The 12,318-nt window shown below is 40.7% G+C and overlaps 1 protein-coding gene across 1 annotated transcript; it reads right to left on the bottom strand.

Annotated features, from left to right (window-relative positions):
* Positions 1–2,683: 2,683 nt before the first annotated feature.
* Positions 2,684–12,246, bottom strand: LOC105010792 (fission, mitochondrial 1). Its single transcript, NM_001303887.1, is given in 5 exon segments — positions 2,684–3,980; positions 6,391–6,496; positions 6,994–7,070; positions 10,001–10,133; positions 12,181–12,246. Coding segments are annotated over 5 exon segments (468 nt in total). The 5' UTR covers positions 12,226–12,246; the 3' UTR covers positions 2,684–3,873.
* Between the last annotated feature and the right edge of the window lie 72 nt (positions 12,247–12,318).

Here is a 12,318-nt window from a genome sequence, read left to right as displayed (position 1 = left end):
ATTTTTATGGACAGAATTTCTAGGCGCAGCCAGGGGCCGGAGGGTGTCAGGTTTGGGGACCACACGATTTCGTCTCTGCTCTTTGCGGATGATGTTGTCGTGTTGGCCCCTTCAAGCCAGGACCTTCAGCATGCACTTGGACGGTCAATCTACGTTCCTACTCTCACCTATGGTCATGAGCTTTGGGTCATGACCGAAAGGACAAGATCTCGGATACAGGCGGCCGAAATGAGCTTTCTCCGCAGGGTGGCTGGGCGATCCCTTAGAGATAGGGTGAGAAGCTCGGTCACCCGGGAGGAGCTCAGAGTAGAGCCGCTGCTCCTCCACATCGAGAGGGGTCAGCTGAGGTGGCTTGGGCATCTGTTTCGGATGCCTCCGGAACGCCTTCCTGGGAAGGTGTTCCGGTCCCGTCCCACCGGGAAGAGACCCCGGGGAAGACCTAGGACACGCTGGAGGGACTATGTCTCCCGGCTGGCCTGGGAACGCCTCGGTGTCCCCCCGGAAGAGCTGGAGGAAGTGTCGGGGAGAGGGAAGTCTGGGCATCCCTGCTTAGACTGCTGCCCCCGCGACCCGGCCCCGGATAGGCGGAAGATGATGCTATGCTATGCTATGCTAATATGATTTTTTTTCAGATGCATTATGACCTCAGTTTGTTATTTTAAACTGGTTTTGTATCACCCATATATGCTAATTCATAGAATTGTAAGAGATTAACAAAGCATTTACAATCAAGACATAATAAAGTTACAAAATAAAGCATCCAAGACGCACCCATCTTAAGAGGCTTAGCTAAATGTATTGTTATACAATCTTATTCCCAGGAAAGTAGCAGTGAAAAAGCAAACCAGCCAGCAATTCCTATAAAAGGGCTCACCACTGTCTCATGCCCTAGGCATAGACTGAGCAGAAGAAATAATGCCTAAGTTACCTTGACCAGATAAAATGTACCACATTAATCATGCATTTATATATACAGTCAAAAGTTTGGAGGTACTTGCTCATTCAAGAATATTTCTTAATTCCTTACTAATTTCCACATTGTAGAATAATACTGAAGAATCAAAACTATGAAATAACACATAGTGGCCTCTTTCAGCAGGATAAGGCTCCCTGCCACACTGCACACATTGTTTGGGAATGGGAATACCATGGGAATACAATTCCATCAGGGAATACCATTACCATGAAGGAGTGTAACTGGTCTGCAACAATGTTTAGGTAGGTGGTGTTAGAAATCAGCCGTTTTGTATAGTGGTTGAAATAATTATCGCATACCCGGTTGTCAAGGGAGAGAGAAATTCAATTATTTTTTGCAGCATTAGATTGTCTTGTTCATGAGGTTACAGACCTGACCTTCCTTACACAACCTCAATCTCATTGGTTACAAGCTGATATTAACATTGAACAGTGTGTTTACCTAGCAAAGATCAGGTTTCCAAGAAAGTAACCCCCCTGCCAAACGGTCAAAGTAAACATTCCTGAGGTTATCAGAGCACAACCTACAGAAAGATAATCTAAACAGAGGTTTCTGTTGTTGTCATTATCTAGGCACATTCACTTCCAATGAAACATACATTCATATTGTAATTATTAATGCCCAGATTCCACAGTGGCATGTGTCAAATTTACATCCAGAGCATCACACTCCCTCCACGGGCTTGTCGTCTTCCCACAGTGCATCCTGGTGCCATCAATTCCCCAGGGAAACAGCGCACACGTACAGACATCCACCTGATGTAAAACAAAACGGGAATCATCGGACCAGGCAACCTTCTTCCCCTGCTCCAAGGTCCAGTTCTGACACACACTTGTGAGTGCTTTCTACCATACAGGGATCCTCATGGACACTCTGACAGGTCCGCGACTATGCAGCCCCAGACACAGCAAGGTGATGCACTGTGTTGCAACACATTCCTCCCGTAACAGGCATTAGCATTTTCTGTGACTTGTGCCATAGTATATCATTGTCTTCACACATCGATGTGTCACCAGTTTGTGGTTTGTTCCTCCTTGGGCCACTGTAGGAGGTACTCACTACTGCTGACGGAGCACCCACAAGCCTTGCAATTTCAGAGATGCTCTGACCTAGATGTCTGGCCATAATTTGGTCCTTGTCCCCCAGACCTTGACATTTGACCTTATTAGATGATCAACATTATTTACTTACCATCCCCCCAGACCTTGACATTTGACCTTATTAGCTGATCAACATTATTCACTTACCAACCCCCCAGACCTTGACATTTGACCTTGTTAGGAGATGATCAACATTATTCACTTCACCTTTGAGTGGTCATAATGTTTTGGCTTATCAATGTATACATTGTTTGCTAGTTTACTCAGGACTGTTAGGGTTTTCATCTTTCCCACTGAAGTATTCTTCTATAATGGACTTCCTTGGGCTACCAGTTTCTCATGTACCAAACCGTAAACTTGGACAAATCAACTGTTTTCGCTGCGTCTTTAAGCAATTTACATTTATCCACCTGAATTTTGAGCTTGGTTTGCATGGACATGTTTGGAAATTAGCAACAGACTACAAATGCAAAGCCTAGAATAAAGACTATACATTAACATCTCCTGTGCATGCACTAAAGACAAATAAAAAAAACATGGCTTTCACTGGAGAGGTTAAGATGAGATATTTCCAAGAATAAAGACCAACAAAGGAAAACACTATTGTAAAAAGTAATTTAATATAACATGTTTTCATTATGAATTGAATTCCATCATGGTGAAGGATTAATTTATAATAACCACATCTCGTTAGCATTTGAATTCTCCTTCGGCATTACAATGTGTCATTGTAATCACTACTATTAAGTGCAAAAAAAATAATAAATGCAACTGGTTCCACACACAGTTAATTTAACCAGCAATAATTCTAGTGTCACATTCATTTTATATCAACAGCTCTGCACTCAGCAGACTCCTGGCTACATACTGGTCTTTGGGTGTGTAAAACAAACACTTACTGCTGTTTGAACATTTTACCCAGTTATTGAAATATTTTTTCAGCTTTTTACATCCAAGCTGCCTTCTAGTTCAAACCCACTGCCAAGAAAGTGCCCACACTTTAATGGGTGACAGTGTGTACAAACTTGTCACTGGTACTGTACATCCAAGTGCATGTATCTCAAGACAAAGCCTCTAGAATTTGCAAGAGAAACCAGAGTAGGGAAAGCTTTCAGGACGTTTTGCCCAGAACTGTTCTTGAAATCCTAAACCAGATATTGCCCTCTTGTGGTTGAGCAGCACAACTACAACATACCAGTCTTTCCACAAACTTCTGAACAAACTATGAGATACTCATGCATATACTTTTGGTTTATGCATTTTTCACATCTTAATATTTCCCCCTATTAGAAGTAGAGATCAACATCTCAAAGCATCTAATGTGGCAATTAAAATAATTGGGACAATTAGCCCCAGAAATGCATTTGAAACCTTTCTAGATTTTATGTAAGATGAATTGCTTAGTTGACTCACGCGTGTGTTATGGTAACTGAAATAGAATGAATTAATATGTTTGATTAATATAGATTATATTTTTACCATGTGTACAGGTTCAGTTAAGCCACTGCATCACTAAAACACTAAAAGTGGTTGCAGTTCAAACTAGGTTGTCTCTATGCAGCAATACTAAAAATGTCTTATGTAACAAAAACAGCTGTGACCCAACATTTGACTTTAATGTTCCCTTTTATAAGCTATAATTGCACTTCTGGTTAGATTACAAAGAGATAATTATTGGTATTTATATTGAAGAGATGGATTATGTTTTTAAAGGAAAGGATTGTTATACTGTACTCCGCTGCATTGCATTGAGGCATTCTGAGTATATGTGGAAGGGCTTGGTGGTAGGGTTGATTTTTAGAGCTTCTTTGACACAGCCATTCCAATGAGTGCAGCCAATCCAGCAACGCCAAGGCCCACTCCTCCAACTATTCCTCCCACTATAGCCATGCCGACCAAACCATCTGAGGAGACCAAAGACATAATGCCGTTATGTAACACATTCAAAACAAGCCAATCCCATGGTAAATCCCAAATGAACCCCTTCATCATCCAGTCCACCCTCAGCCCTACTTTTGCACATCTCTGCCATATGCAGAAGTGTCCTAAAGCTGAGGGAATTAAAATGACCAAGGAAGTATGGGTAAATTACACTCTCAAGTGGCCCGTGCGTGTGCAACAGGGCTTCTGCAATACATTGGACTGTCAAAAGGCCCATTGTTATTTTTGAGCTTGCGCAATTTCACAAACAATAATGGATGGGTGTGCCTAATGATGACAAGGTGCATTTGTTTTCATCCGATTAATGAGATTGACACAAACAAAATGAAATGTCTAGAAATAATTATTCACCCAATTTTCTTATTAGAGAATAATAGGGATTTGTAAATTAGTATTTAAAATCTTGTTTAATTAGTTGACACTGAATTGCATCATTCTAGCCACAAGTGTGTCAGGAAGTTGATGAGTTTATAAAACCCTAGCTACTCTGGAAACACCCTAGTTTCGCAAGCAACATGTGAACATAGAGTAGACTCCGTGCATTGGGCCTCAGTTTTGAGCATAGGCCTCAGTTTGAGCATGGGCCTCAGTTTGAGCATGGGCCTCAGTTTGAGCATGGGCCTCAGTTTGAGCATGGGCCTCAGTTTGAGCATGGGCCTCAGTTTGAGCATGGGCCTCAGTTTGAGCATGGGCCTCAGTTTGAAATTCACCGCCGGCAGGGTCAAATTATTTTCAAAGCATTCCATTCATGTAAAACTGCACCTGGTGTTCAAACTCACCTGCTAACTGCATATAGACTAAGCATGTCACAATACAAGAATATACAGTGAGGGAAACAATTATTTGATCCCCTGCTGATTTTGTACGTTTGCCCACTGAAAAAGAAATTATAATTCTATAATTTTAATGGTAGGTTTATTTGAACAGTGAGAGACAGAACTACGTTTCTTCTAGTTGGCCACCAAGGTTTGCACACATCTCAGGAGGGATTTTGTCCCACTTTTTTGTCCCACAAGTCATTAAGGTTTTGAGGCTGACGTTTGACAACTCGAACCTTCAGCTCCCTCAACAGATTTTCTATGGGATTAAGGTCTGGAGACTGGCTAGGCCAATTCTTCTTGAGCCACTCCTTTGTTGCCTTGGCCGTGTGTTTTGAGTCATTGTCATGCTGGAATATCCATCCACGACCCATTTTCAATGGTTCTCACCCAAGATTTGACGGTACATGGCCCCGTCCATCGTCCCTTTGATGCGGTGAAGTTGTCCTGTCCCCTTAGCAGAAAAACAGCCCCAAAGCATAATGTTTCCACCTCCATGTTGAAACATGGTGGGGATGGTGTTCTTGGGGTCATAGGCAGCGTTCCTCCTCCACCTGTACATGTGCTTTCTTCAGCAGGGGGACCTTGCAGGCCCTGCAGGATTTCAACTACACGGCGTAGTGTGTTACCAATTGTTTTCTTGGTGACTATGGTCCTAGCTGCCGTGTAGTTCTGGGCTGATTCCTCACCGTTCTCATGATCATCGCAACTCTACGAGGTGAGATCTTGCATGGAGCCCCAGACTGGGGGAGATTGACAGTTCTTTTGGGTTTTTTCCATTTGCAAATAATCGCACCAACTGTTGTCACCTTCTCACCAAGCTGCTTGGCGATGGTCTTGTAGCCCATTCCAGCCTTGTGTAGGTCTACAATCTTGTCCCTGACATCCTTGGACAGCTCTTTGTTCTTGGCCATGGTGGAGAGTTATGGAATCTGATTGATTGCTTCAGTGGAGAGGTGTCTTTTATACAGGCAACAAACTGAGATTAGGAGCACTCCCTTTAAGTGTGCGCTCCTAATCTCAGCTCATTACCTGTATAAAAGACACCTGGAAGCCAGAAATCTTTCTGATTGAGAGGGGAGCAAATACTTATTTCAGTCATTAAAAGGCAAATCAATTTATAAAATTTTTGACATGCGACTTTATGGATGTTTTTGTTTTTTTGTTATTCTGTCTCTCACTGTTCAAATAAACATACCATTAAAATTACAGACTGATAATTTCTTTGTCAGTGGGCAAACATACAAAATCAGCAGGGGATCAAATACTTTTCCCCCTCACTATAGAACTTTGGTACAATAACAATGAAATTACACAATTCTCAAAATCTACTTCGATACCAATAAAAAGGTAAAATAAATCAGGTGTACCTTTTATGAACAATCATCTTTAAAGCGTAATTTATTTTAAGGAACATCAGAGTTGTGAAGTTATTAAATGCCAATATATTCAGTCTTGACCATCTTGGGTTGCAAATGAATCCAGATGCTCTGAACTGCTATCTCGCAGAATGGGCATGACAACTCACTAGTGTTCAAGATAGACCAGGCCTCACCTTTCCTCAAGGCCTTCACTATGAGCTGCTCCAGGTCCAGAGCCTGAGTGTTTCCTGGTTCATTCTTCAGGAGAATCCGGATGTACTTCAGGCCCCGCTCATACTCCTGTGAGAATACATTATCAAATGAAGGTAGTGAATGTGGGTGGCTCTCTGTGTAAGGAAGAGGTCAACCATGAACAAAATACAATTCTTGACACCTGTACAGTTTATCTCCCAGTGCAGTGGCCCTCACCAACTTGTCGTTGGTTCCAAACACTGCTCATTCCATCAAGCCACCTCCCAAGAGTTAACTAACGATATGAATTATACTGCAATCAAAATCATGCAAATTTTTCTCCATCTAGAAATACTACATGGAAACTGGAAATGCATAAAGCTGGAAATTCATGCAAATTTACTTATCACATATCCCATGAACTTACAGTTCATACTTAATAACTTAGTCAACTTTGTTTAGATTATGTATTCTGTCCCTATAGGTTGTCTGCAACACTACCATGAAAACAGACCCAATAGTGGGTGTCACCAAGTGTCACCCAGACCTATAAAATCAACCAGCCAAGACCACTCCAATAGTATGCAGAAAAAAAAAACATTCACCTTCAATTTGTAGTTCCCAATAGCCAGGTAAAACAAGTAGTCCCTCTGGTCATCCTTTGTCCCCTTGTGAACAAGCTCTTTCAGGGCAGAAAATATAATTAACATCCATTTATACTTAGACAATTAGCTACAAAAAGGCTCTATAGTGAAACAATTCCACTTCAAGTGTAATTTATTGACAGCATACAAAGTACATGCAGTGTTCATATGTACCGCCACAAAATATCCAATACTAATGTCATGCAATAAAATGCTAATTAATTATTTAAAAATCATACAATGTGATTTTCTGGATTTTTTTGATTCTGTCTCTCACAGTTGAAGTGTACCTATGATAAAAATTACAGACCTCTACATGCTTTGTAAGTAGGAAAACCTGCAAAATCGGCAGTGTATCAAATACTTGTTCTCCCCACTGTATATTGTGGATTGTGACCAGATGCACAACTGTGCCTGTCTTAGGTTGTCCTGACATCACAGTTGGGTTCTTACCAGTCATTGGGTAACTAGCCTTCTTCACTAGCGACACTTATTGGGGAGGATTGGAGGATGTAATATGTCACAATAATTATTTGCGAGCAGCCCGTAGCACACAGCAGTTTTATCATGTGTTACAATAAAAGAAAGTACACCACCCACATGCGTGCCCATCTGAAGTCCCCCAGAGTGCACGTAAATTGCCATGACAGCATACCTTAGGGTAAAACATATTCACCTTTTGTAGTACGGGTTAATCAGGAAGTTACAACTGACATCACAAGTTACCTGAATAAGCCAGTTACCTCACTTCAAAGTATACACCTCTGGTACACAGAAAAAAAACAATGCTTTTTCTTGTACAATAAGGATCAAGGAAAAAGTTGCAGTGGAGAGAAAAATTAAAAACTTATTAGCTTGTAACAAAATTCAATAGTAGCTCTCATGTGGAAAGGTTGGGGACTGCAATATAAATCGATGCATGTTCAGCTATTTGTAATGGTCAATAATTGTTTATTTTTAGGACTAGACAAAATTAAAAGACAACCTGTACAAATTCATTGTGCTCCTAAATATATTTGTTTGCACCTAGATTTTTCTGCGCAAGTGCATATTTGTTCCTTGCAAAACAAATGTCATCATAAAGCCTAGAACCAGAAAATACTTTCACTAGAAATGTTTACAGGGTTGCCTGCTCCCAGACCAGTTTGGAGCACCTACAGTCGACAACTTGCATTAATGTTAATACATTTGATGAGCAATCAATTTCAGTAAACAAACAAAACTGAGTTTTGGAGGAGAACAAGTATTTGATACACTGCCGATTTTGCAGGTTTTCCCACTTACAAAGCATGTAGAAGTCTGTAAATTGTATCAAGTCCGTAAGATTTTAACAAAAATCTAGAAAATCACATTGTATGATCTTTAAATAATTAATTTGCATTTTATTGCATGACATAAGTATTTGATACATCAGAAAAGCAGAACTTAATATTTGGTAGAGAAACCTTTGTTTGCAATTACAGAGATTATACGTTTCCTGTAGTTCTTGACCAGGTTTGCACACACTGCAGCAGGGACTTTGGCCCACTCCTCCATTCAGACCTTCCCCAGATCCTTAAGGTTTCAAGGGCTGTCGCTGGGCAATATGGACTTTCAGCTCCCTGCAAAGAATTTCTATTGGGTTCAGGTCTGGAGACTGGCTAGTCCACTCCAGGACCTTGAGATTCTTACGGAGCCACTCCTTAGTAGCCCTGGCTGTGTGTTTTGGGTCGTTGTCATGCTGGAAGACCCAGCCATGACCCATCTTCAATGCTCTTACTGAGGGAAGGAGGTTGTCGGCCATGATCTCGCGATACATGGCCCCATCCATCCTCCCCTCAATACGGTGCTGTCATCCTGTCCCCTTTGCAGAAAAGCATCCCCAAAGAATTATGTTTCCACCTCCATGCTTCACGGTTGGGATGGTGTTCTTGGGGTTGAACTCATCCTTCTTCCTCCAAACACGGCGAGTGGAGTTCAGACCAAAAAGCTACATTTTTGTCTCATCAGATCACATGACCTTCCCCCATTCCTCCTCTGGATCATCCAGATGGTCATTGGCAAACTTCAGATGGGCCTGGACATGCGCTGGCTTGAGCAGGGGGACCTTGCGTGCGCTGCAAGATTTTAATCCATGACGGCGTAGAGTGTTACTAATGGTTTTCTTTGAGACTGTGGTCTCTTCAGGTCATTGACCAGGTCCTGCTGTGTAGTTCTGGGCTGATCCCTCACCTTCCTCATGATCATTGATGCCCCAAGAGGTGAGATCTTGCATGGAGCCCCAGACCGAGGGAGATTGACCGTCAACTTGAACTTCTTCCATTTTCTGATAATTGCGCCAACAGTTGTTGCCTTCTCACCAAGCTGCTTGCCTATTGTACTGTAGCCCATCCCAGCCTTGTGCAGGTCTACAATTTTATCCCTGATGTCCTTACACAGCTCTCTGGTCTTGGCCATTGTGGAGAGGTTGGAGTCTGTTTGACTGAGTGTGTGGACAGGTGTCTTTTATACAGGTAACGAGTTCAAACAGGGGCAGTTAATACAGGTAATGAGTGGAGAACAGGAGGGCTTCTTCAAGAAAAACTAACAGGTCTGTGAGAGGCGGAATTCTTACTGGTTGGTAGGTGATCAAAAACATATATCATGCAATAAAATGCAAGCTAATTTTTTTTTTTAATCATACAATGTGATTTTCTGTATTTTTGTTTTAGATTCCGTCTCTCACAGTTGAAGTGTAATTATGATAAAAATATGACCTCTACATACTTTGTAATTAGGAAAACCTGCAAAATCGGCAGTGTATCAAATACTTGTTCTCCCCACTGTATTTCTGTATTCCACCGTACACATCAAAGCTGTATTCTCTGTTGAAAATGTCCTATTAGGCAAATTCAGGTTGGTCCGTTTGTTTTGTTAGGCAAAGCATTTATGGACTTCAGTGTTTTGTCTCATGGAATGAAGGTTAGTGTGGGTAATGAATTTGACGTACCGTCTAGCAGAACAATACCCTTCTTGATGTCCTCGGGGAACTGGCTCCGGATCAGACACCAGGCATACTCAAACTTTGTCTCCTTAGTCACACTCCCTTTCGCCAACTCGGCAGAGTACTTGTCCTTAAATATCTGGGGGAAAAAGGACCAACAATGAAATCTGAACCAGGTGAATAATAGAAAGACGGCCAGCAATGTCTCCTCCTCAGCATCCTTTACTGAACATGAACGGAATAGTATTAGTTAGCAGGGTTTTCACTGAATAAAAATTAGGCAAAGGTGGTACCCTAACCCCCACTACCCAGCACTCCACAGGATGTCCATCTGGTTGGATATTTTTATAGGTATTTACCCTCATGTTTTCTCGTTCTCCTCTTCCTGTCCAGGACTAGTAGAAATTTTATTGGATTTAAGTGCATCCAGCCAATAGTTTTCCCTTGGCTCTTTTACGAAGCCCCCAAACACATTGGCACCACAATGCGTCTGACATACAATGCATATCCTTCTCTCGTCAATATGTCTGAGCCACCCAAAAACATTTTACCATCCAGCTTCAAAACCTTGTTTATTAGAAGATCTAATAATCACATACACTTCGCTCTTTATAATAAATCAGTCAATATCAATTATCATTTTGTTATACTACGTTCTTGTTAATTTGACTTGCATTGATAACGCTTCAGTGCTGTATATTACAGCCTTGTCCAGTTGTTTTTCCCCCTTCTTCCTTGCCTTGACATCACATCACCTTTGGGAACAGTACATACCAATCTAATCCTAATGTAATAGTTTTTTCACAAGTCATCAGTCTAATCTTTTGAAAAAATAAATAATAATAATTACTAGAAGTAATCTGAATGGTAAAAAATATGTGGATTGGATGTAGTTTAGGCATTATTGCTTCCTTTTAAATATTTTTTCAAGCTTGGTTGCAGGGATCTTGCTAGGCTTATTTTAGAGGAGGCTTCAATAGCAATTGACTATTATTTTAAATCAATTGCTATTTTTCCCCTGTCATTTTTTTGTCAACCGTACAATTGCGTATGACAATGAATTCACAATATACATCGATAAGCAGATGCTAGGACCTGGGGGAGGCTGCTGCTGCCATAACATTAATAAAGCATTTCTTTTAGATGCTAATAGAAGTATTTTACACTTGGCAAGTGTAAAATAAACTGCCGTTAAGCATAGTGACAGGTTTCTGTGGCTGTTTCTAACAGGATTACATTTTTGGTAAGTTACGGCAGAGAGATTATTTACAGAATGTATTTAAAAATGTAAAGGTAATTAACAATTACTCTTTTATTAGTCTGTAAGCCAGCTATTAAGTTCATATTATTTGCTTGTTAGCTAATGTTAGTTTACTTTAGGTCTAACCTACATGAGGTAAAGAAACTCCACTGACTGTTAGAATGTAGGCTACATGAGACATATTACCTTATTGACATCTCAAACAAAACCATCATATCACAGTTCATCTTTTTGAAAACAATGTTAGTGATGATCATAAAACAATTGTATATCTCTGAATTCCTCTGTAGCAATGCTACTGTATGAATAAGAATGTTCTTCAAGGGAGGCCGTGCTGGCAGCTCTGCCAAAGGTCAGTCAGGTGAGAAACAAAGATTTTACCAGTTCAAACAGCCAGATACAGTATTTGAATGGATTGATCAGTCATTAAACCTCGGGTTATTATACATTTTAGTTTAATAAGAATAACAAGGTAAAACAGGAAAGAAATTCGAGAAAACATTTTGGGGCCATTAAAAAAATATATAATCCTGTGGGATCCCCTAGACCCCCCCCCCCCAACAATCCCAACATGAATAAAGATTTCACCACGCCCACACAGTGGGTATTAGCGAGATTTCGTGAAGGCTTACATATTACATACATCTTACATATCTTACTGTCTCTTAAAGTTCACTTCGAATTACACTCTTATTACAGAACTCATTATCTCCAAAAATCAAGACAAACTACATTAAGTTATTTATAATGCAATATCAAACTACGTCATAACTAAAAGCAACTATGCTACTTTGGTTTAAAAGCCGGACCACAGTTGTACTGAAATGGCCAAATTATTTCTAATAAATTATATCCCCGATAAATCGCCATTAAACGTTCTATGTAAGCTATATCATAAAACAAGAACAAGACAATGCACGTTTACCAAGAGATCTTCTGGCGAAACAAAATCACGAACAACAGCCTCCATCTTTCTGGATGGAGTGACAACATTTAGCGTCCTCCTACGGAAGTCTTACACGTCGTGATCCATTTAGTTATAGGTTCCGGTGGAAATCAGCGC

This window comes from Esox lucius, chromosome 7, assembly GCF_011004845.1.
Source record: "Esox lucius isolate fEsoLuc1 chromosome 7, fEsoLuc1.pri, whole genome shotgun sequence".
Taxonomy (NCBI): Eukaryota; Metazoa; Chordata; class Actinopteri; order Esociformes; family Esocidae; genus Esox; species Esox lucius.
This window is presented reverse-complemented; position numbering and strand designations above follow the sequence as displayed.